A 26,015-nucleotide genomic window follows, 5' to 3' on the forward strand; every position below is an offset into this window, starting at 1 on the left:
AGACTTATTTTCTCAATGTCTTTTTAGTACACTCAGAATTTTTAGTAGAGCAAATAATTTTCAGTGAAGTCAAAATTATTGAGATAAAATACCTTCTCTTCATGTCCTAGCATAAAATGTTCAGAAACAAAATGAAATAAAGAGACAAAGGAAAAAAACCTTGGCAAGGGGTCAAGTTTTGAGAATTGTTTTCAAGAGGTCATTGTATTCAGACTGGCCGCACAGGCTACTGTAAACTGTAAGTAGGAAATGAGAACCCGTTGTGCTGATAAAATGGCTGTCTTTTCAACTAAACAGATTGCTATCAGCCTAACAGAGCCAACTCCTGTTCCTTTTTGCCGGGTCATTTCCTTTACTCACTGTCTGTAAGAGCCGCCCACTTGGGTGTTTCTCAGGATTATAGGTTTTTAGGTCACACTGAAACCCTGGGGAACGCCTGAAAAGCCAAACACAAGCGGTTACTTTATGCACAAGCTAGATGATGTGACCCCACTGCTGCCGTGTGGAGCGGAGGCTGCTGAACTTGAGCTTGTGTGAGCTGCTCTTACGGCAAGTCCGTGGGTGGCCAGGAGCACATGTCAGTCTGGTTAAGAGCTCTGCTCAGAAGTAGCCCCTGCAGCTGAAGGTTTTCGGGTGGGCTGAAGGCTGGGCTGCTCCTTCATTCATTTCAGAAGCTTGAACAGTGAGCCTTCTACGCACGCTATCTTTGTCATCGCCAGGCAGTTCCTCCATGGATGAGACACAGGGGCCTCTGGCCATGACTGTCCATCTTCTTGCCAACTCTGGGCACGGTTCTCTTCTGCAGAGGACTCTGGACCAGCTCCTGGATTGCATTTGCCCAGAGGTCCGGCTCTTTCAGGTGTCTGAACGGGCCAGTCCTGTGAAATACTGTGAAAAGTCCCACTCCAAGCGGTCCCGGTTCCCAGGGATGTCCGTGTTGCTCTTTCTGCCCAAAAGCCTGGGAGAGGATCGGCTGTTCCGCATCCTGGACTCTCTCCAACATTCGCCATGGCAGTACTACCCCACCCAGGACACTCGGGGAAGGCTGTGTCCCTACCTTCTTGCCAATCAGGAGTTCTACAGCCTGGACAGCCAGATGCCCATCTGGGGAGTGAGGCAGGTGCACTGCGGCTCTGAGATCCTGAGGGTGACACTCTATTGCAGCTTCGATAACTATGAGGATGCCATCAGACTCTATGAGATGATCCTGCAGAGAGAAGTCACGTTGCAAAAGAGCAATTTTTGTTTCTTCGTGCTCTACGCCACCAACAGCTTTGCTCTGCAGCTCTCCCTGAAACAGCTGCCCCCAGGAATGTCAGTGGACCCCAAAGAGTCTTCGGTGCTGCAGTTTAAGGTTCGAGAGATTGGCCAGTTAGTGCCTCTGCTACCCAACCCATGCATTCCCATCAGCAGCACCAGGTGGCAGACTCAGGACTACGATGGCAACAAGATTCTGCTTCAGGTATTTCTGTTTTGTCTTTGCGATCTTGTAGCGGCTCATGGAGCTGCGTCATTTTACATCAGAAAGGGCCTAAGTTAGTGCTTCTCATTTCAGGGGCTTTCAGAAATTCCCACCCCAGGCCAGTTTGATCAGAATCTCTGGGAGCATCCAGGCCTAGGTAACTTTTTTACAGCTACTTGGATGATTATAACCTGTAACAGGGTGGAGAGTCACTGATCTCATAAAATCTCATCTGACAGATAAGAAAGTTCAGATTCCAGGAATTGGCAGCTGACACAGGTACTTGATAGTAGAATCAGATAGGATTCGACTATAAAGATCAGAATCTTTTTAAAGAACCAGCCTCCTTTCTCAGGCTTGCCGTTTAAATGCCAGTCAACCTTACCCATATCCTTTGCTTACCCTTTGAACTCAGGAATGTCACAAATTCTTCGCATCTGACCTAAGGAAGTTGAAGTCATACTTATGTTTAGAGATGGTTTTATTTTTTAATTTTAATTTTTTAATTCCCTTCTCCTGATTGTACATTTTTTTATTTTTAAGAGATGGGAGTCTTCCTCTGTTGCCCAGACGGGAGTGCAGTGGTGCCATCACAGCTCTCTGAGATCTCCACCTTCTGGGTTCAAGCTATCCTCCTGCCTTAGCCTCTTGACTAGCTGGGACTACAGACACATGCTGCCATGTCTGGCTAATTTATTTTATTTCTATAGATGGGGTCTCGCTATGTTGACTGAGCTTGTTTAGGGATAAGTTTTCAGTGCTATTGACTTAATTTTTAAGCATCTTGCATCACTGTGAAATTTTACCATGCACCAAATTAGAACTCTTTCTGAAAAAAATTTTTTAAATTAAAGCCTTCCTTTGTAACCATCCTTTAAAACCTAATGCAGCATGTGTGTATTTAATCACGACAGCTGTCATGCATTGCCTTTCACGGTATATGAGCCTGACCACTTAGTAGCTGTATGACCGAGGGCCTCAGTTTCTTCATTAGCACAATAAAGGCAAGGCAGAATTAGCATCTTCCTCTCTCGTATTTATTTACAGTAAATGACCTGACACTTACAAAGTACATAATTAAGACAGTGCCCAGAGCTCAATTGTAGCTATTGTTCATATTATGCCCTATACTAAAGATTTTAAATTGATAATTTTATTTAATAAACTCTTATAACAACCTATGAAGTTACTATTTTTCCCATTTTGGAGATAAGAAAACTGAGCTGTACAGGGGTCAGTTATTTGCCCAAGATAGGAAGTGTCTATCAACCTTCAAAGTTCATGTGGTCAGCCACTGCAGTCCAGTGGATGTGTGTAAATGTGTGGGCAGAGGGATGAACGTGATAGTCACGGCAAAATATCCCGTGGCTTCTGTCCTTAAGAAATGGTCAGAGGCCAGGCATGGTGGCTCACGCCTGTAATCCTAGCCCTTTAAGAGGTCGAGGTGGGTGGATCACCTGAGATCAGGAGTTCAAGACCAGCCTGGCCAACTTGGTGAAACCCTAGCTCTACTAAAAATATAAAAAATTAGCTGGGCATGGTGGCGCGTGCCTGTAATCCCAGCTACTCAGGAGGCTGAGGCAGGAGAATTGCCTGAACCCAGGAGGCGGAGGTTGCGGTGAGCCGAGATTGCGCCATTGCACTCCAGCCTGGGTAACAAGAGCGAAACTCCGTCTCAAAAAAAAAAAAAAAAAAAAAAGGAAATGGTCAGAAACTCCTTAAGGCCTATCTGGATAAAGTAATAAGAGACTACGAGATGAGCTATCTTTCCATTTGGTTAATTTTATTGTCATTTTGATGTCTTTATTAATAAAATATGAATCATATTGATTTTATATTAAATATTTTCTAGATTATTCACCTTCTTGTTCACATAAAGTAGATAGGCACCATTTCTGTTAGTTGCCTGTTATGAAACCCCCTAATTTCCAAGGCATCTAAAATTTCTTTTCCTTCTTAGTGACTCTCTAGTACTTAAAATCAACCTCATTGTCAAATAAAAATTTAATGTGTGTGTGCAGCAAGGGACATGATTTAAATCATTCCTATCTTCAAGGCTGACTGACATTTTTGCTTTGAAACTAAGTTGCTTAAACAACTTAGTTCCTTTGGAAAGTTGAGTCACATTTGAGGAGTGTAAAAGAGTTTTTTTGGAAAAAGAGAAACTCCTTAAGTTGTATGAAGAGAGCCATTTTCCTCTCTGGATTGTCTCAGGAGCCTGGCCACGTCTTAGGTGTGAGTGGGGCATCAGCCCCTCACTCTGTTGTTTTTAAGACAGAGTATCGCTCTGTTGCCCAGGCTGGAGTGCAATGGCATGATCTCAGCTCACTGCAACCTTTGCCTCCTGGGTTCAAGCAATTCTTGTGCCTCAGCCTCCTGAGTGGCTGGAACTACAGAAGCCCGGCACCATGCCCAGCTAATTTTTGTATTTTCAGTAGAGACGGAGTTTCACTGTTGCCCAGGCTGGTTTCAAACATCTGATCTCAAGTGATTCACCTGCCTCAGTCTCCCAAAGTGCTGGGATTATAGGCGTGAGCTACCATGCCTGGATGCCTCTGACTCTTGCTAGCCTCCTTAGACATCACCTTTGTTCTGACCTCAAACCTCAGGGACTTCTGCTTCCTCACTCCAAAACACACTTTGGTCTCCTCTTGTTAAGTCAATGAGTCTAAGCTTTTGCAAACGGAGTGGGAGATTGCTTTCTGGAAAACTCTGCTTCTGGTGTCATATAATAAAAGTGCTCAAGGAAAGTGTGCAAAGGCTCAGCCATAATCCAAAGACAACACACCGTATCTCCCAGGTAGCTTTTCACTCTTTGAATGGAGTGAATTTTTCAGGATAGAAAATTCCTCGGTGTGGTGGCTTAGGCCTGTAATCTCAGGACTTTGGGAGACTGAGGTGGGTGGATCACTTGAAACCAGGAGCTCAAGACCAGCCTGGCCAACATGGCGAACCCCCCTGTCTACTGAAAATACAAAAATTAGCTGGGCATAGTGGTGTGCACCTGTAGTCCCAGCTACTCGGGAGGCTGAGGCAGGAGAATTCACTTGAACCAGGAAGGCAGAAGTTGCAGTGAGCCGAGATTGTGCCAGAGAACTCCAGCCTAGACGACAGAGCAAGACTCTGTATTAGTTTGTTTTCATGCTGCTGATACAGACATGCCTGAGACTGGGAAATTTATGAAAGAAAGAGGTATAATTGGACTCACAGTTCCACGTGGCAGGGGAGGCTTCAAAATCATGGCAGAAGGCAAGGAGGAGCGGTTGCATTTTACATGAATGGCAGCAGGCAAAGAGAGAGCTTGTGCAGAGAACTCCCATTTTTAAAGCCATCAGAAATCGGGAGATTCATTTACTATGAGTGAATTCATTCACTCCTTCACTTACTCACTCATGCCTTTAACAGAACCCAAGTCACCTATTGAATGCTTTGCTGCTTAGAAACTTTTTCCATCAGATACCCTAAATCAACTCCCTCAAGTTCAAAGTTCCAAAAATCTCTAGGGCAGGGGCAAAATGCTGCCAGTCTCTTTGCTAAAACAAAACAAGAGTCACCTTTGTTCCAATTCCCAATAAGTTCCTCATCTTCATCTAAGACCAGCTCAGCCTGGACCTTATCGTTCATATCACTATCAACATTTTTGTCATAGCTATTCAACAAACCTCTAGGAAGTTCCAAACTTTCCCACATTTTCCTGTCTTCTTCTGAGCCTTCCAAACTGTTTCAGCCTCTGCCGGATACCCAGTTCAAAAGTTGCTTCCACATTTTCAGGTATCTCTTCAGCAATGCCCTACTCTATGATAGCAATTTACTGTATTAGTTTATTTTTGCACTGCTGATAAAGACATACCCAAGACTGGGCAATTTACAAAAGAAAGAGGTTTAATTGGACTCATAGTTCCATGCGGCTGGGGAGGCCTCACAATAATGGCAGAAGGCAAGGAGGAGCAAGTCACATCTTACATGGATAGCAAGAGGCAAAGAAAGAGCTTGTGCAGAGAACTCTCATCTTTAAAACCATCAGATCTTGTGAGACTCATTCACTATCACTCACTGTCACGAGAACAGCACAGGAAAGACCCGCTGCCATAATTTAATCACCTCCTACTGGGTTCTTCCCATGACACATGGGAATTGTGGCAGTTACAATTCGAGATGAAATTTGGGTGAGGACACAGCCAAACCATATCACTCTGTTTCAAAAAGAAAAGAAGGCTGGGCGTGGTGGTCATGCCTATAATCCCAGCACTTTGGGAGGCAAAGGTGGGTGGATCTTGAGGTGAGGAGATCAAGACCATCCTGGTTAACATGGTGAAACCTCATCTCTACTAAAAATAGGAAAAAGTTAGCCAGGCATGGTGGCACACGCCTGTAGTCCCAGCTACTCCGGAGGCTGAGGCAGGAGAATCACTTGAACCCAGGAGGTGGAGTTTACAATGAACAGAGATTGTGCCACTGCACTCCAGCTTGGTGACAGAGCAAGACTCCCAGCCTCAACTTCCTTGGGTCCTGGGGAGAGGGGCTGGGTGGCAAGTTTGGCTTCTGTAGGTGAGTAGTCCAGGCCTTACGCTGTGTGCTCAGGATCCAGATTCCAGCTCTGCTGCCGCTGTCTTGGCCCAGTCCTCAGACAGGCATCCCCTGGGGTGGCCAGCTCATTGCTAGCAGCTCTGAGGGCTCCATCCTTCACGTGGGCTCCAAGTACCTTGCCCCACCATGGCCCAACAAAATGTCTGGACTTCAGTTGGACCAACTTGGATCAGATTCTCTTCTCTAAATCAGTTATTACACGCAGAAGAGTGAGAGAATATGGATCAGTTTAGCCCTGAGGCACGGCTCTGCCTTCCACCCCTAGATGCTGTGTGGTGTTCTGTGGGACTCTTAGGGAAGGTTGTGGGTCTCCAGAGAAGATCAGGGTGGGGGAGACAAATACAGAGTAGCCCAAATAGCTGATGTCCAGCAAAAGTAAGAAAATAATACCTATTAAAGGAGGAAACATAACCACAAACTAACCTCTCTGCAGACCATCCCTCCACATGACCAAGATAGAGGTGTATGCACAGGAGACCTGAGTGTGAGGGGAGCTAGGCCTGGGGGTGGGGAGTGGGGAGGTGGCAAGAAAGCTTTCCCAAGGAGCAATGACCAGATCTGCTGGAACTGGATGGCCCAGGATGAATTAGCCAGTTAGAAAAGGGAGCAAGGGTGTCCCAAACAGGTGACCGTGGGTGATGGTGTTGGTGTGGTGCTGCTTAGCAGGCCATATTCAGCAAAATTCCTGAGGTGTCATGTGGCTGGAGTGAAGGGAAGGAGAGTCAGGGGAAGAGGATGAGCAGGTGGTCTGAGGCTGGATCAGCGGGAACACGGTCAGCTCCTGGAATGTAAGCACTGAGAGGGTGGGGATCTTTTGGGCTCATGCCTGTGAACCTAGAACCTAAGGTCAGTGTCTGACACATGGTAGACAAACACATTCTTGTACAAATGAACCCTAGCTAAGTAGCTTCTATTCTACCCTTGGTGTAAGGGGCGGTCACTGATGGGTCCTATGAATGGAACTGACATGGATTATTCATGTTATGATAGTCAAATGGGAGAATGTACGTGGAGGTGCTTGGTAAAGTAGAAGCTGCAGGAGACCATGTAACAGTGGTGCAGTTGTCATCTGTGTATCTGAGAGGCTGTCACCTGTCTCTGCCAGGGCACCGAGTGAGCAAGGCTTTTTCCACATGACCTCTTGCCATTGCAGACCGTCTGATGCCTCTTAGAGTCTAGAACGTATGGTTTTGATGAGCACAATATGAGGGTATTGAATAGATGCTCAGTAAATGAATGTATGAATACATAAGAAGGTAAGTCCATGTGTATTCATTCCACAGAACTTTACTGAGTTCCTGCTATGGACCAGACAACTGTTTTTCCTTTGGCAGTTTTAATTCTGCTGTCTCAATTCTTAGTGCAAAATTATAATGGATTCAACCTTTCCTTTCTTTGTTCAGACAGTCCCTTTGCTTTTGCCACTGGTGGTAGTGACAGTGTCAGTGTGTTCTGGAGGAAGGTAGCGTGGGTGATGATAACCCGCCCTTTTTTTAAACCTCCTGCAACTTAAACTGTGCCGTCAGTCAAATAAGCTATTTTGTCAAATCAACCACATGCAGTATCTCTAGCCAGCTTCTGCTGGCTTTCAGCTTTCCACAGCTGAGCCCCATGTCCAAAGTTGCATTTTTTGTATTGTTTATAGATTAAAATTTTTTTTTTTACATTACAGCTTCTCTTCCCTGATTTCCCTACTGATGCATTAATTTCCTGGCTCCTGCTGGCACAGGCAGTCCAAGGGTAGAGTCTATGACTTTGGTGCTGGGCTCTGGCAGACTCTGAATTCTAGGTCACTGAGTTAGAATTGGTGATCTTCTCATTCTGTTTGATGTACAGTAGGACAACTTTATAAATTAAATGATAAAACCTCCCTCAAAGCCACTTGAAATGCTCCAGCAAAGTCTACATTTCATGGCCCCTTGGGAGATGCAACAGCCATGCCCTTGTTAGCCATTGGGTGGGTGCTCTGTGTGGGATCACACTGCCCTGGAGGTCTAATGAAGAGCTGGACCCTCCTGCAAGTGCCCACAGTGCCAGACAGCCTGCAGGAAATGCATTGTAAAGAGGCAGTCACCCACCTTGTGTGTAGGGAAGGAGAAGGTGAAATTGACCGAGAATGTCAGGGAAAGTAACATGGAGGAAGTGTGACTTGGGAGATGACCGAATGGGCTGTAGCATAGTGTGGAGCTGGGGAGTTCAAAGGAGTTTAGAAAATTTTTCATCCACTGAAAATGGGTGCAGGAGGACACAAAATGGGATTTGAAGAAATCTATTTATTACAGTGTTTAGAGAAGGGGCAGACATACTTATACCTGTAATATATAATTTAAGACCATAATCTTTTTACCATCAAATAGAACAGGCTGGATGGGGGCTTGACTGACTACTTCAATTTTCCAGTCAAAGCTGGTGCAGTTTTGAAATAGGAAACTCATAATGGAAATAGGAGGTTAAATTTCAGGGGTAGACTTGGCTGAATTGGCAATGATTAGACACAGAGGGTGAAGAAGAGGAAGGTGATGATGAGTCTGGACACATTGGGCTTGAAGTGCTTGCAGGTCATTCAGGTGAAGAGATTCCATGGTCAGGTGGTCTCTGAGGGCTGGAACTCAGGAGGGGCCTGGGCTAGGGACATAGCTGGGGTTGGTGGCTGAAGCCCTGGGAAGAATTGACATTACCAAAAAAACAAAAGAGTGTAGAGAGAGAAGAGGTAAAGAGGTAAATGGAAAATGCCTGCAGTTCAGGAGGAGAGGGAAGAAGAACCAGTGAGAGACTCTGAGAAGAAGCAGCCGGAAAGCCAGGAGGACGAGAAGATCGTGGTGTCATGGAAGTCAGTGTCGCTTGATGGCTTGCAGTCCGTAAGATGTGGCTTCTCAGGTGTGCTAGAGCAGGTCCTTCAGGTTCTGTCCCGGTCTCCTCACTGGGCCCCAGTTGCCTGCGTGTTGCCATTGCCCCTGGAGAGATCGGTACCTGCTGCAGGCCCTGCGTCCTCCACCAGTAACTGCTGCTGCCACCACCCCAGGCTTATGGAACAGTCCCCAAACACTACTGAGACCAAGCTGTAATTTCTTTCTTTCTCTCTTTCTTTCCTCTCTTCCTTTCCTTCCTCTCTTCCTTTCTCCCTTCCTTCCTATTTCTTTTTTTCTTTCTTTCTTTCTCTTTCTTTTCTTTTCTTTTCTTTTCTTTTCCTCTTCTCTCTTCTCTTCTCTTCTCTTTTCTTTCTTTCTTTTTCTTTCTTTCTTTCTTTCTTTCTTTCTTTCTTTCTTTCTTTCTTTCTTTCTCTCTTTCTTTCTTTTTCTCTTTCCTTCCTTCTTTTGTTCCTTCCTTCTCTCTCTCTCTTTCTTTCTTTTTTTTGACAGAGTCTCGCTCTGTTGCCAGGTTGGGGTGCAGTGGCATGATCTCGGCTCACTGCTACCTCCCCCTCCCAGGTTCAAGCGATTCTGCTGCCTCAGCTTCCCAAGTACCTGTGACTACAGGCACATGCCACCATGCCCAGCTAAGTTTCGTACTTTTAGTAGAGACAGTGTTTCACCATGTTGGCCAGGATAGTCTCGATCTCTTGATCTCATGATCCGCCCACCTCAGCCTTCCAAAGTGCTGGGATTACAGGCGTGAGTCGATGCGCCCGGCCCGTTTCTTGTTCTTTCGACCTGGGCAGGACAGATCAGTAACAGCACAAGAGTACAACATCAGCACAATCTGGGATGTGCAGGCTCGACAACACATGTTGGTTGCCGGCCATCCATTCTGGAGGCTTTTCCCGACTTAGTCATATGGACAAGCTGGAACTCATGCCTGTGTAGCCTTCTTGCAGTCCTGGGGCCTCCCCTCCAGATCTCCTACAATCAGCACCTGAGCTAGAATCCACACCACTCTCCGAGACGTAGCCATGTGGGAGAAAGTCATGTGATTTTAAAAAAGATTTGGTTTCACACATACACTCTCGATTAAGACCCATTTCTCAACTGAGACCCATTTCTCTAGACTAATGCACTGCCCTCTGGGACTCTCTGTGATGATGAAAATATTCTATATCTGTGCTGTTCAGTATGGTGGCCATCCGCCACACGTGGCTACTGAGCATTAGAAATATGGCTGGTGAGACTGATGAACAGAATTCTTAATTTTATTGTATTATAATAATTTAAATGGCCTTATGTGGTTGGTGACTATTGTATTGGACTGCCCTGACCTAGGTCATTTCTAAGGTCTCTTGCATCTTGAAGCTTCTGTAACTATACTGTGTATAGCCTCATTGGTGACAAAACTTTATCTCTTATTTCATCTTTTTTTTTTTTTTTTTTAAGACAGAGTCTTGGTCTGTCGCCCAGGCTGAAGGGCAGTAGTGCGATCTTGGCTCACTGTAACCTCCATTTCTGGGCTCAAGCTATCCTCCTGCCTCAGTCTCCTGAGCAGCTGGGACTACAGGGGTACACCACCATGCCCAGTTAATTTTTGTATTTTCCGTAGAGACCAGATTTTACCATGTTGCCCAGGCTGGTCTCAAACTCCTGAACTCAAGTGATCTGCCAGTCTCAGCATCCTAAAGTGCTGGGATTATGGGCATGAGCCAGCCTATCTCATCTCCCTCCCCTCCCCTCCTCTTCCCTCCCCTCCTCTTCCCTCCCCTCTCCTTCCTTCTCCTTCCCTTCTCTCTTTTCGACAGGGTTTGATCCTGTCACCCAGGTTGGAGGATTAGTGGCATGATCATAGCTCGCTGCAGCTTTCAGCTCCTGGGTTCTAGTGATCTTCTCATCTCAGCCTCCTGAGTAGCTGGAACTACAGGCATGCGTTACCATGCCCGGCTAATTTTTTATGTTTTGTAGAGATGGGGGTCTTAATATGTTGCCGAGGCTGATCTTGAACTCCTGGCCTCAAGCGATCTTTTTGCCCTGGCCTCAAAGTACTGAGATAACAGGCATGTGAGCCACCGTGCCAGGCTCACATCCTCATCTCTTAAGGATAGAACTCAGTTCAATCAAAAGATATTTAGCGTTAATTGTATTGAATATGGTACAGAGTTGAGGAGATTTTAATATTTCATTTTGAGAGCACAACACGTATCACCTGTCTATACTGAGACATTACTAACTCTGAAAGTCAGATTGCTAAAAAAAGGTTTCAAAAATATTTAACACAGTTATCAATCTTTTAAGTGTCTGTGTATAGCTTTTCATAATCTACTTAAGGGCAGCAGATAGTTAATCTAATAATATGATATTATACATGACATTTAATGAACACTTATGTGCCAGCCACTCTGTTGTGTCGTTTCATTATAAATATCTCCACTTTAAAGACAGGAAACCGAGGTTTAGCAAGTTTAAACAACTTGCCTATAGTCACCCAGGAAGCAAGGGATAAAGTCAGGTTTCAAACTCAGGTTTCTCTGTCTTGAAAGTTCAAGCTTTTAACACTTACACAATCTTTGTCTTCTTTTAAAAAGATTTGTTAATATATAGTGTTTTGATTTCCATTACAATTTTAAAGAATATAGCACATATAATTGATCTTTCAAAACAAGATAATTCAGCCTGTTTTAGATAATCTACTTCTTTTATTTATATCACTGTAGTGAAACTTGACACTTTTTCCTCTTGCCAAGTTTAATGACAGTTTCTCTGATCCACTTTCCTTTCCATAGCTTAGCAAGATTTTAATAAGAATAACCTATTAGATTAGGTTGCAAACAGAATTTTTTAAGATTGCAAGGTTACCAACAAGTGTTTCTTTTTAACTAGAGGTTCTTTTCCAGTTTCTAATTAAAAATAAGTTTGTTGACAAGTATTGAAAGTATCTTTTCTCAAACTGATTGAATTGGTAAACATCCGAGCTGTGTGTGTCCACGCCCGCTGGTGGGATTCCTTCCTGTGCGGCTTCTCCTCTCTGTGAACCTTGCTCTGCTTTGTTTCCTTGCTCGATGAGCTCCCCGGCATTTCCAGTCTCTCTCCTCTGTTACCAGAGGCCCTCGTCATCTCCTTCAAACTCAAACAAGCAGATTGTCCTTGGCTCGATGGCTCTGGGATCTTGCCTTCTTTCTACGCCTGGCTTCTCAGTTGAGCTGTCTGGTTTTGCTGCCTTCAGCTACAACCTGGTGGTGCTTCTCCCCCTGCCATTCTGCACCCTGAGTCTTCCTCCAGCAGTTGAGGATCTGCTCTCTGGAGGGCCAGCAGTGCTTGAGGACAAGACATCAGCAGCATTGGTGCATGTGGGCCACTCCTGCCTTCTTGAAATCCTCTCCTCTGTGGGCTGCCATAACCCAGTTCCTTTTTTTTTTTTTTCTCACTCTGTTGCCCAGGCTGGAGTGCAGTGGTGCGATCTCAGCTCACTGCCACCCCTGCCTCCTGGGTTCAAGCAGTTCTCTGCCTTAGCCTCCTGAGTAGCTGGGACTACAGGCGCCCACCACCACGCCCAGCTAATTTTTGTATTTTTTGTAGAGACGGGGTTTCGTGATCTTGGCCAGGCTGGTCTTGAACTCTTGACTTAGTGATCCACTTGCCTAGTCCTTCCAAAGTGCTGGGAGTACAGGTGTGTGCCACTGTGCCTGGCCCCCGACCAGTTCTTTTTTTTTTTTTTTTTTTTTTTTTGAGACGGAGTCTTGCTCTTTTGCCCAGGCTCTACTAAAAATACAAAAGTTAGCCTGGGCTGGAGTGCAATGGCGTGATCTCGGCTCACTGCAACCTCTGCCTCCTAGGTTCAAGTGATTCTTCTGCCTCAGCCTCCCGAGTAGCTGGAACCACAGGCATGCATCACCACACCACGCCCAGCTAATTTTTGTATGTTTTGTAGAGACAGGGTTTCACCATACTGGCCAGGCTAGTCTCGAACTCCTGACCTCGTGATCCTCCTGCCTTGGCCTCCCAAAGTGCTGGGATTATAGGTGTGAGCCACTGTGCTTGGCCCCCAGTTCTTTTAAGTAAGGGATTCATTCTTTCTATTCCTTTTCTGTGTTCTTTTTTTTTTTCTCAAAGACTCAACTGTTTTTTCTTCTCTCTAAGTCCTGTTTTCTCAACCTTGGCACTGTTGACATTTTGGATAAGAGAATTCTCTGTTGTTGGGGGTGTCCTGTGTCTTGCAGACTGGTTAGTGGCAGACTTGATCTCTATCAGGTGGGTGTTAGTAACACCGACCCACTCACCCCCCAGCTGTGACAACCAAACATGTTTCTAGACATTGCCAAATGTCCCTTGGGAGACAAAAATCACCCCAAATGAGGACCACTGCCCTGCACCAAAGATTTCCTCACTGAGGTTACGAAATAAAAATCACCTTGTGGGTTTGGTTATCACTTTGATTCAGCTTAATCCTGTACTTGAATTTCCTCTGTCTCTGGAAGTGTTAGCCTCTTTTCTACTCTCTATAAGATCATTTAAACATAATGTCTCATCCCCATCCCAATTCAATCCAAGCAAAACCAAGTCATCGTCGCCGGCCCTCCTCTCCCCGCCCCCCACTTCTCCAGCTCCGTTCATTCTTCTCCCATTTGCCCAGGTTTTGAAACATCAGTTGTTTTTAAAGCCTCCTTTTTTCTCAGAACCCCCACATCCAATCAGTCCCCAGCTGTTCTAAATTTCCTTGGGAGTCATTTCTGCTTCCTGCCTTCCTGCTTTAAGCCCACACAACTTCAAACTCACATTACTATTATAGCAGTAACTCTTCGCCCTGGCTCCAGGCGTTCTGTTTCATCCTGCACAGTGCTATCAAAATACATTTTTAAATGACTACTAAATTTTTGTTCCTTCTCAGTTTAATAACAAAAGGTTAGAAAATCAAGTTAAAATGCCCCTGCCTTAAAGACCTTCCTATCAGACTCCTACTAGAAACTCCCTTTGCAGGCTGATTGTGGTGACTCACGCCTGTAATCCCAGCACTTTGGGAGGCTGAGGCAGGCGGATCACTTGAGGCCAGCAGTTCAAGACCAGCCTGGCCAACATGGTGAAACCCTGTCTCTACGAAAAATATGAAAATTAGCCGGGTGTGGTGGCGTGTGCCTGTAATCCCAGCTACATGGGAGGCTGAGGCAGAGAATTGCTTGAACCTGGGAAGTGGAGGCTGCAGTAAGCTGAGATCGTGCCACAGCATTTCAGTCTGGGCAGCAGAGCGAGACTCGGTCTCAAAAAAAAAAAAAAAAAAAAAAGAATCTCCCTTTTCAGCCTCACTTCTTCACCATCCCAGCCTTCTTACCCTCCTCTTCCCTCCAGAGCTCTAGGCTCATGCCCACACCTTTGGTTTCTATATTTTGTGTATTGTGGTAAAATATGTGAGACAAAAAAATACTATTTTCATCTTTAAAAAAAAATGAGAAAGCCTTATTTCTTTTAAAAAACTGTGGTGAAATACATAGAACACATGCATTTGCCATCTTATTTTTTGAGGGTACGATTCATTGGCATTAAGCACATTTACAGTGTTGTGCAACCATCACTACTATCAATTTCCAGAACTTTCTCGTCATCCCAAACAGAAACTCTGTACCTGTTAAATCAAACTCGCCGTTATTTCTTGCCCTTGGTAACCTCGATTCTACTTTCTGTCCCTATGGGTTTGCCTCTTCCTGATACCTCATATAAATGAAATCATACAATATTTGTCTTTTTGCCTTTGGCTTCTTTCACTAACCATGTGTTTTTCAAGGTTAATCAATGCTGTAACATTTAGTACAATTTCATTTCTTTTTATGGCTGAATGCTATACAATGGTATGTATATCTGTATCCATGTATCGCCTGAGCTACTCTTTATCCAAGGAGGCCTTTCATTTAATCTTCGATTATCCAATTTTAAGGCTCTGATCAAATTCCATTTCCTCTTTGAAACTTCCCGTGAGCTCAAGGGCACATTAATTCCCATTCTTAAGTAGAACATTTCACACTTAAATCTTTGTAACATGTAACTGATTATATGTTTTCCCATTCTTGTATTTTATAACGTAAGACTTCATGACTCTCCTTCTCTTTTCAGTATTTCATTGTACATGTTTATTTCCAGTAGAGTACTTGGCAGACAGCTGCTTCTGAAATACTTGTTGATTGACTATTTGTTTTCAGGAAATAAGTTTATCTCTTTAAAGAAGGTATATACAAAAACTGGTTTGGCATAAGCAAGTGTGTGTTTCATTTTGTTTTATTAACAGATATTTAGCTGTGTTCATTCCTATTTTCTTTCATAGCCATTTAAAATAAAAGAACATAGTGTCTCTCCAAGTAAGTAATTAATTTTCTTCTCCAGCATTTCTTGAGGGCCCCATGTTCTCATTTGTGAGTCTCTCAGCTGTACACTCCCAGGCTCTGTTAATGACCCCGTTAGTTTCTCTCATTTCCCTCCCATTCTCCATCCCTACCCCCAGCATGCCCCCGCCCCAACACACACTCCCACTTCTACACTCTTACCCGATACTTTATGTTGCTGTGAAAGAGGCATTGCTTAGGTGGGTCCTGGATTACAGGAGAGTACGTTGCCATTGGTGGTCTTGGCCAATTGATGAAAATAAGTACCTTTCAAAGGATCAGTTAATTGCAAAAGTCTGGTTTCAACTCTTAAGTGAGTCTGACACTGTTTAGGGGTTTCTTATTTACCTAAATTGTTTCCATGCAGCCATTTTCTTCCCCAGTGATGGAGAAATCCTCTTTTGCTATCTTCTTGGAATCACTTATAGAGAAAAACAATATTATTTTCCCTTCGATACAAGTCTGCCCCTCAACAGCTTAATCGTTTTTCAATGATGTATTTTCTCTTGTTTTTCAAGAGTTTAGAGTCATAAATGAGTGAAAATCTTCCTGTTAATCACATAACTGCTGATGTTCCTTGAACCTGAAGGACCTATCAATCTGTAACATTTTACAACTATTTCTTAGAAAGATGATCTCTAAATGATCAGAATTCCTACAAATGCATTTCAATTTGTTTTTTGGCAAGAGCTTAATTCTCCCTGAAGGGATTCATCTCAATCACTCAGCACTATGTTTCTCCTGGAAATTTTTCATTCCAAAGCCAAACATCTGCATTTCTATGTTAATAATGCTACAGTCACTTTTGCTGTATGCTTTAAGGACCTCAGACTTCTCTTTAAAAATGTGGACATTCCCCTCTCTTAAGAAAATTGCACAAATGTCTAGCCAAGACTTTATATCCACCTAATATAAAATAATTTGGGGCCTAGTTTATTGATGCTATATTCTCATTCATTTCTAGGTGCAAAAATTCATAGTTTGTTAAGTGTTAAGCTTTATTTATATAACAGATATTTAGTGATTACTTATTGAATGGTAGGCACTGTGCTAGGCACTGGTGATAACAAAGAAGGTGTATACAACCTGCTATTCCAGCCTGCAGAGTCTATGGGAAGATACAGAGGAGTCATAGCTGATACAAAATGGTGTGGCAAGTACTCAGATACGAGAAGTTCAGACTGCGCTATGAGAGCTAGTAATAATACGGATGATGATGATAATAACAAATGCATGCATGGCGTGACTATCATTTAATCTTCACAACAACTCTATGATGTTGGCACTTACTATCTTCTTTTCCATAAAAAAACTGAGGCACAGAAATATTAAGCAAGTGGCCTAAAGTCCTACTGCTAACAAGTGGCAGAGTTGATATTTAGTGACACCGAAATCAGATTTAGTGACACTGAGAAGCCTTCCTTCTCAATGCTGTGCAAGTTTGGAGTTAACAGTGAGAGGAATTTTCAGGATAAAGGGTTGGAGGAGGCATATCTCACACTGAAGAAATAATATATATGAACCCTGGCATAGGAAAGAGCAAATCATGCTCAATTTCAGCAGGTGGAGGCTGAAATGGAGAAAGTGGTGAATTGCCAGCCTGGTGTAAGAAGAGGCAGACAGTAAAGGGTGAGGCAGGCCACATCCAAGGCCTTAGATTTATCTTATCTTAAGAAGAGTAGGGCGTCATTGGGGCAGGATGATGCCATGATCCAATCCTCTGGTAGGGGAGCCGAGAATGGGTTCCCGGGAGGTGACAGCATCTGTGGGGATTTCTATGGGATTGCTATTACCGTAATTCAGACAAAGGTGATGATGACGGCCTGTTGTAGGGTGAATGACGGTGGGAGCAGAGAGAGTGGAAGGTCAGTGGTCTGTAGGAGGAAGTGTCCATGGGGACGGGTGGCTGGCTGTACCTGGGATATGGAGAAGGGTGACTGTTACTCTTGCTTGGGTCATGTGGAATCTAATGATGCCATCTTCTAAGACAGGGACAAGAGAAAGCAGAACGTACTTGGTGTGAGGAGGGGGACGAGTTCACGGTGCAGATGATTTGGGGCATGTTGTGTTTGAGGGATTGGTGGCTGGAAGGTAATTGGATAGGTAGGTATGAAGCTTAAGAGACAGATGAAGCTTAAGGGACAATTCTGAGTTGTAGTTACACTTTTGGGAGCCTTCATCATTTAGATGATAACTGAAGGCCTAGATGCCCAGGTGATTGCCCTGGGGCAGGGAGTGTGAGAAGAAATGAGGACCCAGGCCAGCTCTGAAGAATGACAACAGTCAATGAACCAACAAGGGGAGAGGCTCCTTTCATGGAAACAGAGAACGGGTGGTGGGAAAGGTAGGAGAAAATCCAGAGGACTGTGTTGGCAAAGAAGCTGAAGAAGAAGACTTCAGGATAAAGGGTATAGACTTCAAGGTCAGATTCTACCAAGAGCTCAATGAAAATGAATGACAAGTGGGCTGACTGTAGATGACCTTGGCAAGAAAGGGAAAGTCAGTGGTGTGGGTAGAGAAAATCAGGGGAGGTTTGTGGAAAAACATGACTGCACACAAATTTTATAAAGAGGTTTGACTGTGAAGGGGAGGAGAGAGAAACCTGGGAGGAAAGAGAGGGTGGAAAGAATGTGTTTTTCAAGACAGGAGACTTAAACAAGTTTAATTGCTGTTGGAAAGGAATAGGCAGACAGAAAGAGAAAGAAAAAGAGAAAGAGAGGGAGAGAGATTAAACATCCAAGATAAAAAAGTGGGAGGAAATGAATAATTGATAGGTCGGGATCACCAAGAAGGCAGGAGGTGATGGGATTCTTGGCACAGGGACCGGTCACTGTCACCTGGAGAGAATGGTGAAGCGGCAGATAAGTTTCACGGTAGCGATGAGAGTGTTGCTAACTGGTGACAGGGTCTGCTTCCTTGGTAATCTGGATGGTGAGACCACCTGATGGGGTGGGAGGCGATGGTTTCAGGACAGTGTCAAAGGTTTGAACAGCTGCTGGGTGAATGGAGAGGTGAGTAAGGAAACAGGAGGACTGGCAGGTAGCCTGGGAGAGACTGGAAACCACGCCATCATGGGACACGCATTTCACAGACACATGCTTTTCTGTGGCATCCTGGGCACATGTTCAGAAAATGTTGGCAGGTAGATGAATGAAAGGTGGGGAGATTTTGTGGGAGGCTGTGACAGAATGGGAATAGTGAGGGGAGTTGGAGGTATTGGTGAAGAAATGGTTGAAGTGATGATCTTTGGACTCAAATTGGCTCCGAAAGGCAGTGAGGATGGGAGGGGCTGACAGGGAGAAGCTGGGGGATGGGAGCATTGATGTTGCAAAGCAGATGTGATGGGGAATTGCGTGCTGGAGCTGGTGGTCTCAGAATGCCCGGCTTAAATAGAATCTTTCAAAGATGGGACATTTGCAGGTGGAGAAGGCCCCGTGGAGGGGCTGTGGGACTGGGTGACAGAGGGGAGTGAAGGGGTCATCTGGGTTGACCCAGAAGGGCACTTCCTGGCTGCCCTGAGATGTCTTGGCACTGATTGGGGCTTCATGACTAATTTCATTATGATCTGAAAGGGGGAGATTACTCAGGCTTCTCTGTCTGTTCACAGTTGCTAGAGAATGAAATAGAAGCTCCAGAGTCAAAGTTATTGATTTCTTTCTCCAGATTGGAAAATCTAATATCAACACTGAACCCAGTGTATGGGAATATCCATGCCAGTTTCCATTTCTAGAAGAAAAAGGCATCATTGGGTCAAATAAAAGGGTACATTCTGATACAAGGGCACAGTGTCAAATGGTTCTCCAAGAGGCGGGGATGGCAGTTGGCCCTTTGAAGGACTGAGGGAGTTTGTTCTCCAGGGGAAGGGAAACCCCAGCTGACATTTGGGAGATAGTATTTTTTCCTCCTAATTTTGAGAGGATAAGCAAATAGTTTTCATTGGAAAGTGAGAATTTGGGAGTGATTTGAATTTGGGGTGGGGAGAAGGCTTTACTTTTTATTTTACACATTTGTACAATGAAATTATTTTTATAGTGATAAATTACTACTTTCATAATAAGAGGTTTTTACTGAAAGCAAACATGAAAAGGAAAGAAAAGGAAAGGCAGGAGGAAGGAAGGGGAGAAGGAAGAAAGAGAGGGAGGGAGGGAGGGAGGGAGAAAGCAAGTGTGGAATTAGAGCCAAGGGAAATGTAGAGAGAGACAGTAAAATGAAATTAGGCAAAGAATTGATCAGAAATGTGGAGGAGGAGGTCGGCTGTGTGTGATAAGAGATAGACTCACAGCCACCACAAGGTAACTGACTACTCGAAGCCTTGAGTTTCTGGGTCCATGGCAGTAGTTCCCAAACTTTGTTGCACATTAGAATTACCTGGGGAGATTTATTAACCCTGAGAGCCAGGTGTACTCTGACCTGATGCAATCAGAAGGTTGTTGGGTGGGAGCAGGCATCATTGTTTTTTAATGATCCCAGGACGTTCCCTTGTGCCTCAAAGTTTGGGAACAGAAATTTCTCCTATGGGTTTGCACAAGGGCCCATCCCGAGGTGCAGCGGGCATCCCCTCAGCAATGTTGCCCCTAGAGAGAGTTTCTGAGGCTGGCAGAAGCTCTCTTCAACACAGTCCAGGGCACCACATTCAGCTGTGGCTCAGTGCAAGCACATCTGGGATGGGGGTTTCAGGTGTGCGTAGCTCTCTAGTGAACTGGCTTGGCCCCAGGGTAGAATTTAGATATTCTAGAAGAGTGGTTTTCAAGCTGGTTCTGTAAAGCCCGGGGAAGCTAGAGGGGGGTTCAGTCGGCAGGGGCTACTCCTCTGTATTTCAACCAGGGATGCTTTAATTAGATTGTTTCATATTTTGGGCTTTCAGGAAAGAATTTGTTTGGGAAAAAACTCGAGAGGGGGAGAGAGAGAGAGAGAGAATAATTGATCTAGAATAGGGGTTGGTCAACTATGACCCAGGAACTAAAACTAGTTTTCTATTTTTATATGGTTGGAAAAAAATTCATGACATATAAAAAACATGAGATTCAAATTTCAGTGTTCATACATAGAGTTTACTGAACACAGCCCTTCATTTATATATCGTCTATGGCTGCTCTGCGGCAGAGGTGGGTAGCTGGGATAAAGACCATATGGGTGGCAAACCCTCAAATATTTACTGTCTGGCTCCTCGCTGAAAATATTTGCCAACTTCTATTCTAAAAGAATCAGTGGAAGTCCTTGTTTCTTTGTGTGTTTGTTTTTGCAGTTTGGTAATAAGCACCTCACCATTTCTATCAGAAAACTGAGAAAATGTATGTGTGCATCATCTGTACAAACAAATACTCTCTCTCTCTCCCTCTGTGTGTGTGTGTGTGTGTGTGTGTGAGAGAGAGAGAGAGAGAGAGAGAGAGAGAGAGAAATGACTCATCTCATTTCAAGACCTGTTTTCTCATTGCCCTGATTTGCCTTGTGAGATAAATATGTATCATTATTTTTTCTCCCTTTAAATAGACAGTTTCTACAGCAGTGGTAAGTTCACAGCAAAATTAAGCAGAAAGAACAGAGAGTTCCCATATACTACTTCCCCCCGCCCCACCCAGAGAGCCTCCTTTACTGTCAACATCTGTTATCAGAGTGGTAGATGTGTTACAACTGATGAACCCACAATGACACCTCACCATCACCCAAAGCCCATAGGGTACATTAGGGTTCATTCTGTGGGTTTGGACAAATGTATAAGGCTGTGCACCCACCATTACAGTATCACACAGAGTAGTTTCACTGCCCTCAAAGTCCTCCGTGCTCCACCTATTCATCCCTCCCTTCCCCCAACCCCTGGCAACCACTGATCTTTTCACTGTCTTCATAGCTTTTCCTTTTCCAAAGTGTCATATAGTTGGAATCATATAGTCTCTCTGTCACTCAGGCTGGAGTGCAGAAGTGCAGTGATAAGTTGATTTAACCTCGAACTCCTGGGCTCAAGGGATCCTCCCTCTTCTGCCTTCTGAATAGCTGGGACTGCAAGCGTGCACCACATTCCCGGCTAATGTTTTAATTTTTTGTAAAGACAGGGGTCTTGATAGTTGCCCAATTTGATCTTGAATTCCAGGCCTCAAGTAATCCTCCCACCTCACCTTCCCAAAGGACTAGGATTACAGGCATGAGCCCAGATAGACTTCTTTAAGTTAGTAATATTTATTTCAAGTTCTTCCATATCATTCTTCTTGATAATTTGATTAATGGCTGAGTCAGGTAGGGATGGACCCTGGATACTGTTTTCCAAGGGCTGTTATCAAGATGGAAGAAATTGCCTTTCTCCAGAAATCTTCTTGGGAAGAGTATTGTGTATGGGATAGGAAGGCTCCCAAGGGTCCAAGTCTTAAAGGAGGGTCAGTGAACTCCGTTCTATGGAGGGAGAGCACAGTCAATTGCAGGGTGAGAGTTTTGCTGAGTGGAATCTGTGTTGGAAACAGATGCATGGTGCTGCAAAGAAAAGTCAGCACTGAGACAAAGGATCTTTCAGCAAGCAATTTTTACTTCCTGAACTGCAGGAAGGGTACTCTCGCTAGCCATCTTGCCTCGAGAGTACAATAAACAAAGGAAAAGCAAACATATTTATCCCTTATCCATTTGGGGTTGTCCTTACTGCCGTGTCTGATCTTTGTTGGCTGGAGCCAGACCTTGCAATCTTAACTAAAACCTGATTGGCTAACAACTTAAAACTTTTCTAAACAGGTAAAAGCAGTGGAGAGCTGGGACATGCCATGCTCACAGGCATGTCCAGCACAGATATCTTGGTTAAAGTACAAGGAAATAGAATATACTACGTGCCTGTAAGCATGGCATGTTTAACAGCTACATAGGATAGGGCTTAACAAAGAGTTATTAGCAAATTTATTCTTTAACAAGAAAGGAAACTTGAAAGAGGAACTTTTCTACTTCCCACAGTCTGTAAGTTTGGAACCAGAGTGGAATTATTAAGGATTAAAACACCTAAACTTCCATATAAGAAGTATCCCTCACATAATACCAGGCTTCTAATCTAAATAAATGGTGCTTCAAGAATTTAAAGAACATTGCTGCCAAATTATGAGCCTGCCTGGAGTGGTCACTTGTCTTAGAATGGCCCAAGATACATATTTTTGTTAGCATGATCTAAAAGAAGGATCGCTAGCTTTAGAAGATTAAATTTTTACTTCAATCTTTAACCACGTGTTTTGGTGACTTTTTAGATTTTTTTTTCTTGCATGGTTGGTAATAAATACATCATTTACAACATCAAGTGAGATCACTGAATGACATCTGTGAATGTCTGCATTGTTTGGACAACTTGCTCTACCAGAAGTGTGGTGTTGTCAATGGCTATTTGATTCCCCAAGTCTCACCCTTGTCAAAAACTTGAGTTAGGGAGTCCCAGAGAGAGAGATTTGGAGCTGGTGCTGATTATACACCTCATAATTATATTGTACTTATCACTTCTATTCAGATTTACTGAATGTCAGCTATGGGCATGACATGGCAGAGGGTGAATGAGGCATAGTCTGCTTTTTGGCACTGAGTTAATGGAAAATACGTTTCACATGTTCCTTCTTTCCTTTTCCCATAGGTCCAGCTGAATCCAGAACTTGCTATTAAGAGTGGCACCTCGGGAGCTGGCATGCTTCCCCTGGGCTCGAGGCTGACTTCTGTTTCTACAAACAGGACCTTAGAACCCAGAAGCCAGAGGAGCCAGGGCAGGAGGTTCCGGGGGCATTCTCTGGAGCTTCCTGAGCCTGGTGGGAGCCCCACGTCAGACAGCTGTGGTGGCACTTCGTGGAAAAACCCTGGCCGGTCATTCCAGGCCAGCAGCCCAGCCACGGGTGCCTACCTGCATCTGTCTTCTCATCACCTTGAATCCAGGGCTAGAAAGAAGGTCCTCAACCGGGAAAACAGCTTTCAGAAGCTTGAGACAGAGACGAATGTTGACACGGGGTTCACTATCATAAATTCTGAACCTAGGCAGACTTATTTTGGCGGATTTCCAAGGGGTTTGCAGACCAGCCAGCCACCATTCTGCTTGCCGGCCTCTTCCTTAGGGGTGGCTACCTCCAAAAACAGCAGTGTCCTTAAGGAAAGAGTCTGTCCTTTGCCGCTTGCTGGCCAAAGGGACCTTGGTACCAGGAAAACAATTTCAAAATGTCTTCATCTGCATGCTCAGGGTGAAGAAAAAGAAGACAAAGAAGAATTCTTTATATAGCATAAAATAAATGTGGTTTTCTAAAACATAAGCTCAGATAGAATGTTCTAGAAATGGAGTACTGACCCAGAATCAGCCTGTTAGTTTTCATCTGAGAGGGCCTGAATGTGCCCCATGCACAATCTATATTGCTTTTATTTCAAATGTTCAGTCTAAAGGTGCTGGGAATGATTGTTTATTTGCCACCACAGTCATAAGCAAACACAGCCAACACAGGGAAAAAGCCGAATGCGTTTGTTCCCTGGAGAAGCACTAACCCAGCTGGATGTGTTGAATCCAGCACCTATCGGGATAATTGCATTGTATGCAAATGAATCAGTATGTTATACAACACTAATTAGTGTCTGTAATTTGGTTTTAATTTTTACTTAGGCTGCATAGCTCATCCCCCTGGACAATATGGACTGCTATTTATTCTTCAATGCTTTTTCATTTTGATGTGACCTCTTTTGGTAACTAGGCCTGGTTCACCACATACCCTCTTGTGATTTTGCCTTTAAAGTTCTTTGTATCTGGAATGAGTGAAAATGCAAAGTATTTTGAAAATTATAAACACTTAATTTTGTTTTCCTGTTTAATGAGCCAAAATACTGGAAGCCAGGAAATTTTAAAAATGAATGCTAGGCTCTAGGGTTTTCCTCCTCGTCTGCTTCTCATTTGTTTCTGTGCTACGTCAAAGAGGACTGTGGTTCTTGTTACAAACCAAAGAGGAACATGGATGATTGGATGATTCCTGATCTCCACTGAGCACAGGGGAAGATTGGATGGGTTGATCTGGTCACTGGAGCAGGACTTGGGTTCCTCTGGCCACATTTCCACTCCCTTTATAAAGCTCACTCACTTATTCATTTATATGTGTTCATTCAATAAATATTTTTTGAATATTTGAGTAAGACATTGTGTATATGGTACATGTACCATCTGTGGCCATGAAATCCAAAAAGTGTTTATGGTTTCACCACTATGATAAATTCATTCTGCCAACTCCTTTTTTCTGAGATAGTTTTGCTCTGTTGCCAGGCTGGAGTGCAGTGGCACAATCGCGGCTCACTGAAACCTTCACCTCCTGGATTCAAGTGATTATCTTGCCTCAGCCTCCCAAGTAGCTGGGATTACAGATACACCACCACTCCAGGCTAACTTTTGTTTGTTTAGTAGAGACAGAATTTCACCATGTTGGCCAGGATAGTCTCAATCTCCTGACCTCGTGATCTGCCTGCCTCAGCCTCCCAAAGTGCTGGGATTACAGGCCTGAGCCACCACACCTGGCCCATTCTACCAACTTTTAAAAAGATATTGAATTCCAAATACATTCTTCCAAAAACTTTTTCCACAGTTGAGGCCCACACTTGCCGCATAATGGTGTAATAAGCATTTGCAACCTGCAGAGGGAGACTGGGCATATTATGAATTGCAATTATAATTGCAATGGACAAATTCTCAGTTGTCCATATGCTGAATTTTTTGGTTATGTCTGTACACACATTTGTTAAAAACCTGAGGCCTGTGTTTCAGTTCATTTAGAAGGTTATTCGACTCCATGAACTTCACTCTGGGAATAGATGTTACATAAGAGTATAAATGCTGATTCAGCTGGATCTTTTGGAGACTTGGAGACTTACTACACCCACCTGGAGGCAGAGATGAGTTCACGCCTAAAGTCAAATCTTGCACAAGTGAGTCTAGGCTGATTTTGGGTGCTCTGCTCGGCAAAAGGAATAGAAATGGAGGAGAGTTTCTTCTTCTTTTTTTTTTGAAAGAAAGAAAGAAAGAGAAAGAGGGAGAGAGAACAGGAGTCTTGCTCTATTGCCCAGGCTGGAATGCAATCTAAAAATAGGTGTTAAAAACCTCTTTTTTGCTGATAATTGTGCTTAACAGCGGAGACAGGAAGGAATAAGAGAAGAAAATAACAAACAGCCAACCAATATTTCATTTAAGTCTGTGAAATGCTATGCAAATGCTGAAGAGTGATTTACTTCCAATTATGTGGTCACTTTCAAATTAGTTGTAATGTGATACTGAGAAAAACGTATGTTCTGTGGACTTGGGGTGAAGAATTCTATAAATATTCACTGAATTTACTTGTTCCAGGTCTGAGTTCAAATCATAGATGTCCCTGTTAATTTTCTATCTCGTTGATCCATCGAATATTAAGTCTCTAGCTATTATTGTGCGGGAGTCCAAGTCTCTTTATAAGTCATTAAGAACTTGTCTTATATATCTGGGTGTTCCTATATTCGGTACATATACATTTATGATCATTGACTCCTGTTGTTGCATTGATCCTTTTACCATTATGTAATGTCCTTCTTTGATTCTTTCAGTCTTTGTTACTGTTAAAGTCTATTTGTCAGAGATGAAAGTTACAACTCTTGTTTTTTTTTTTTTTTTTTCTCTCCATTTGATTGGTGAATCTTCCACCAACCCTTTGTTTTGAGTCTTTGTGTGTCCTTGCTTATGAGATGGATCTGGATACAGCGTACTGATGGATTTTCACTTTTTATTCATTTTGCCTGTCTGTATCT

The 26,015-nt window shown here is 43.8% G+C and overlaps 1 protein-coding gene across 1 annotated transcript; it reads left to right on the forward strand.

Moving 5' to 3' along the window:
• Positions 1-377: 377 nt before the first annotated feature.
• FAM124B (family with sequence similarity 124 member B) lies at positions 378-24,498 on the forward strand. Its single transcript, XM_021666508.2, has 2 exons — positions 378-1,462; positions 22,861-24,498. Exons 1-2 carry the CDS (start codon positions 731-733, stop codon positions 23,488-23,490), a joined length of 1,362 nt encoding a protein of 453 aa, XP_021522183.2. The 5' UTR covers positions 378-730; the 3' UTR covers positions 23,491-24,498.
• The last annotated feature ends 1,517 nt before the right edge of the window (positions 24,499-26,015 follow it).

The sequence above is a fragment of the Aotus nancymaae genome, unplaced genomic scaffold, assembly GCF_030222135.1.
Source record: "Aotus nancymaae isolate 86718 unplaced genomic scaffold, 86718_ANA_hifiasm-v0.15.2.pri h1tg000008l, whole genome shotgun sequence".
NCBI lineage: Eukaryota > Metazoa > Chordata > Mammalia > Primates > Aotidae > Aotus > Aotus nancymaae.

Bases quoted from the DNA above. Each gene is read 5' to 3' on its own strand.
- FAM124B (XM_021666508.2), top strand. From the start codon at position 731: ATGGATGAGACACAGGGGCCTCTGGCCATGACTGTCCATCTTCTTGCC. The intron at 1,463-22,860 runs GTATTTCTGTTT...CTTTTCCCATAG, and splicing joins GCAACAAGATTCTGCTTCAG to GTCCAGCTGAATCCAGAACT.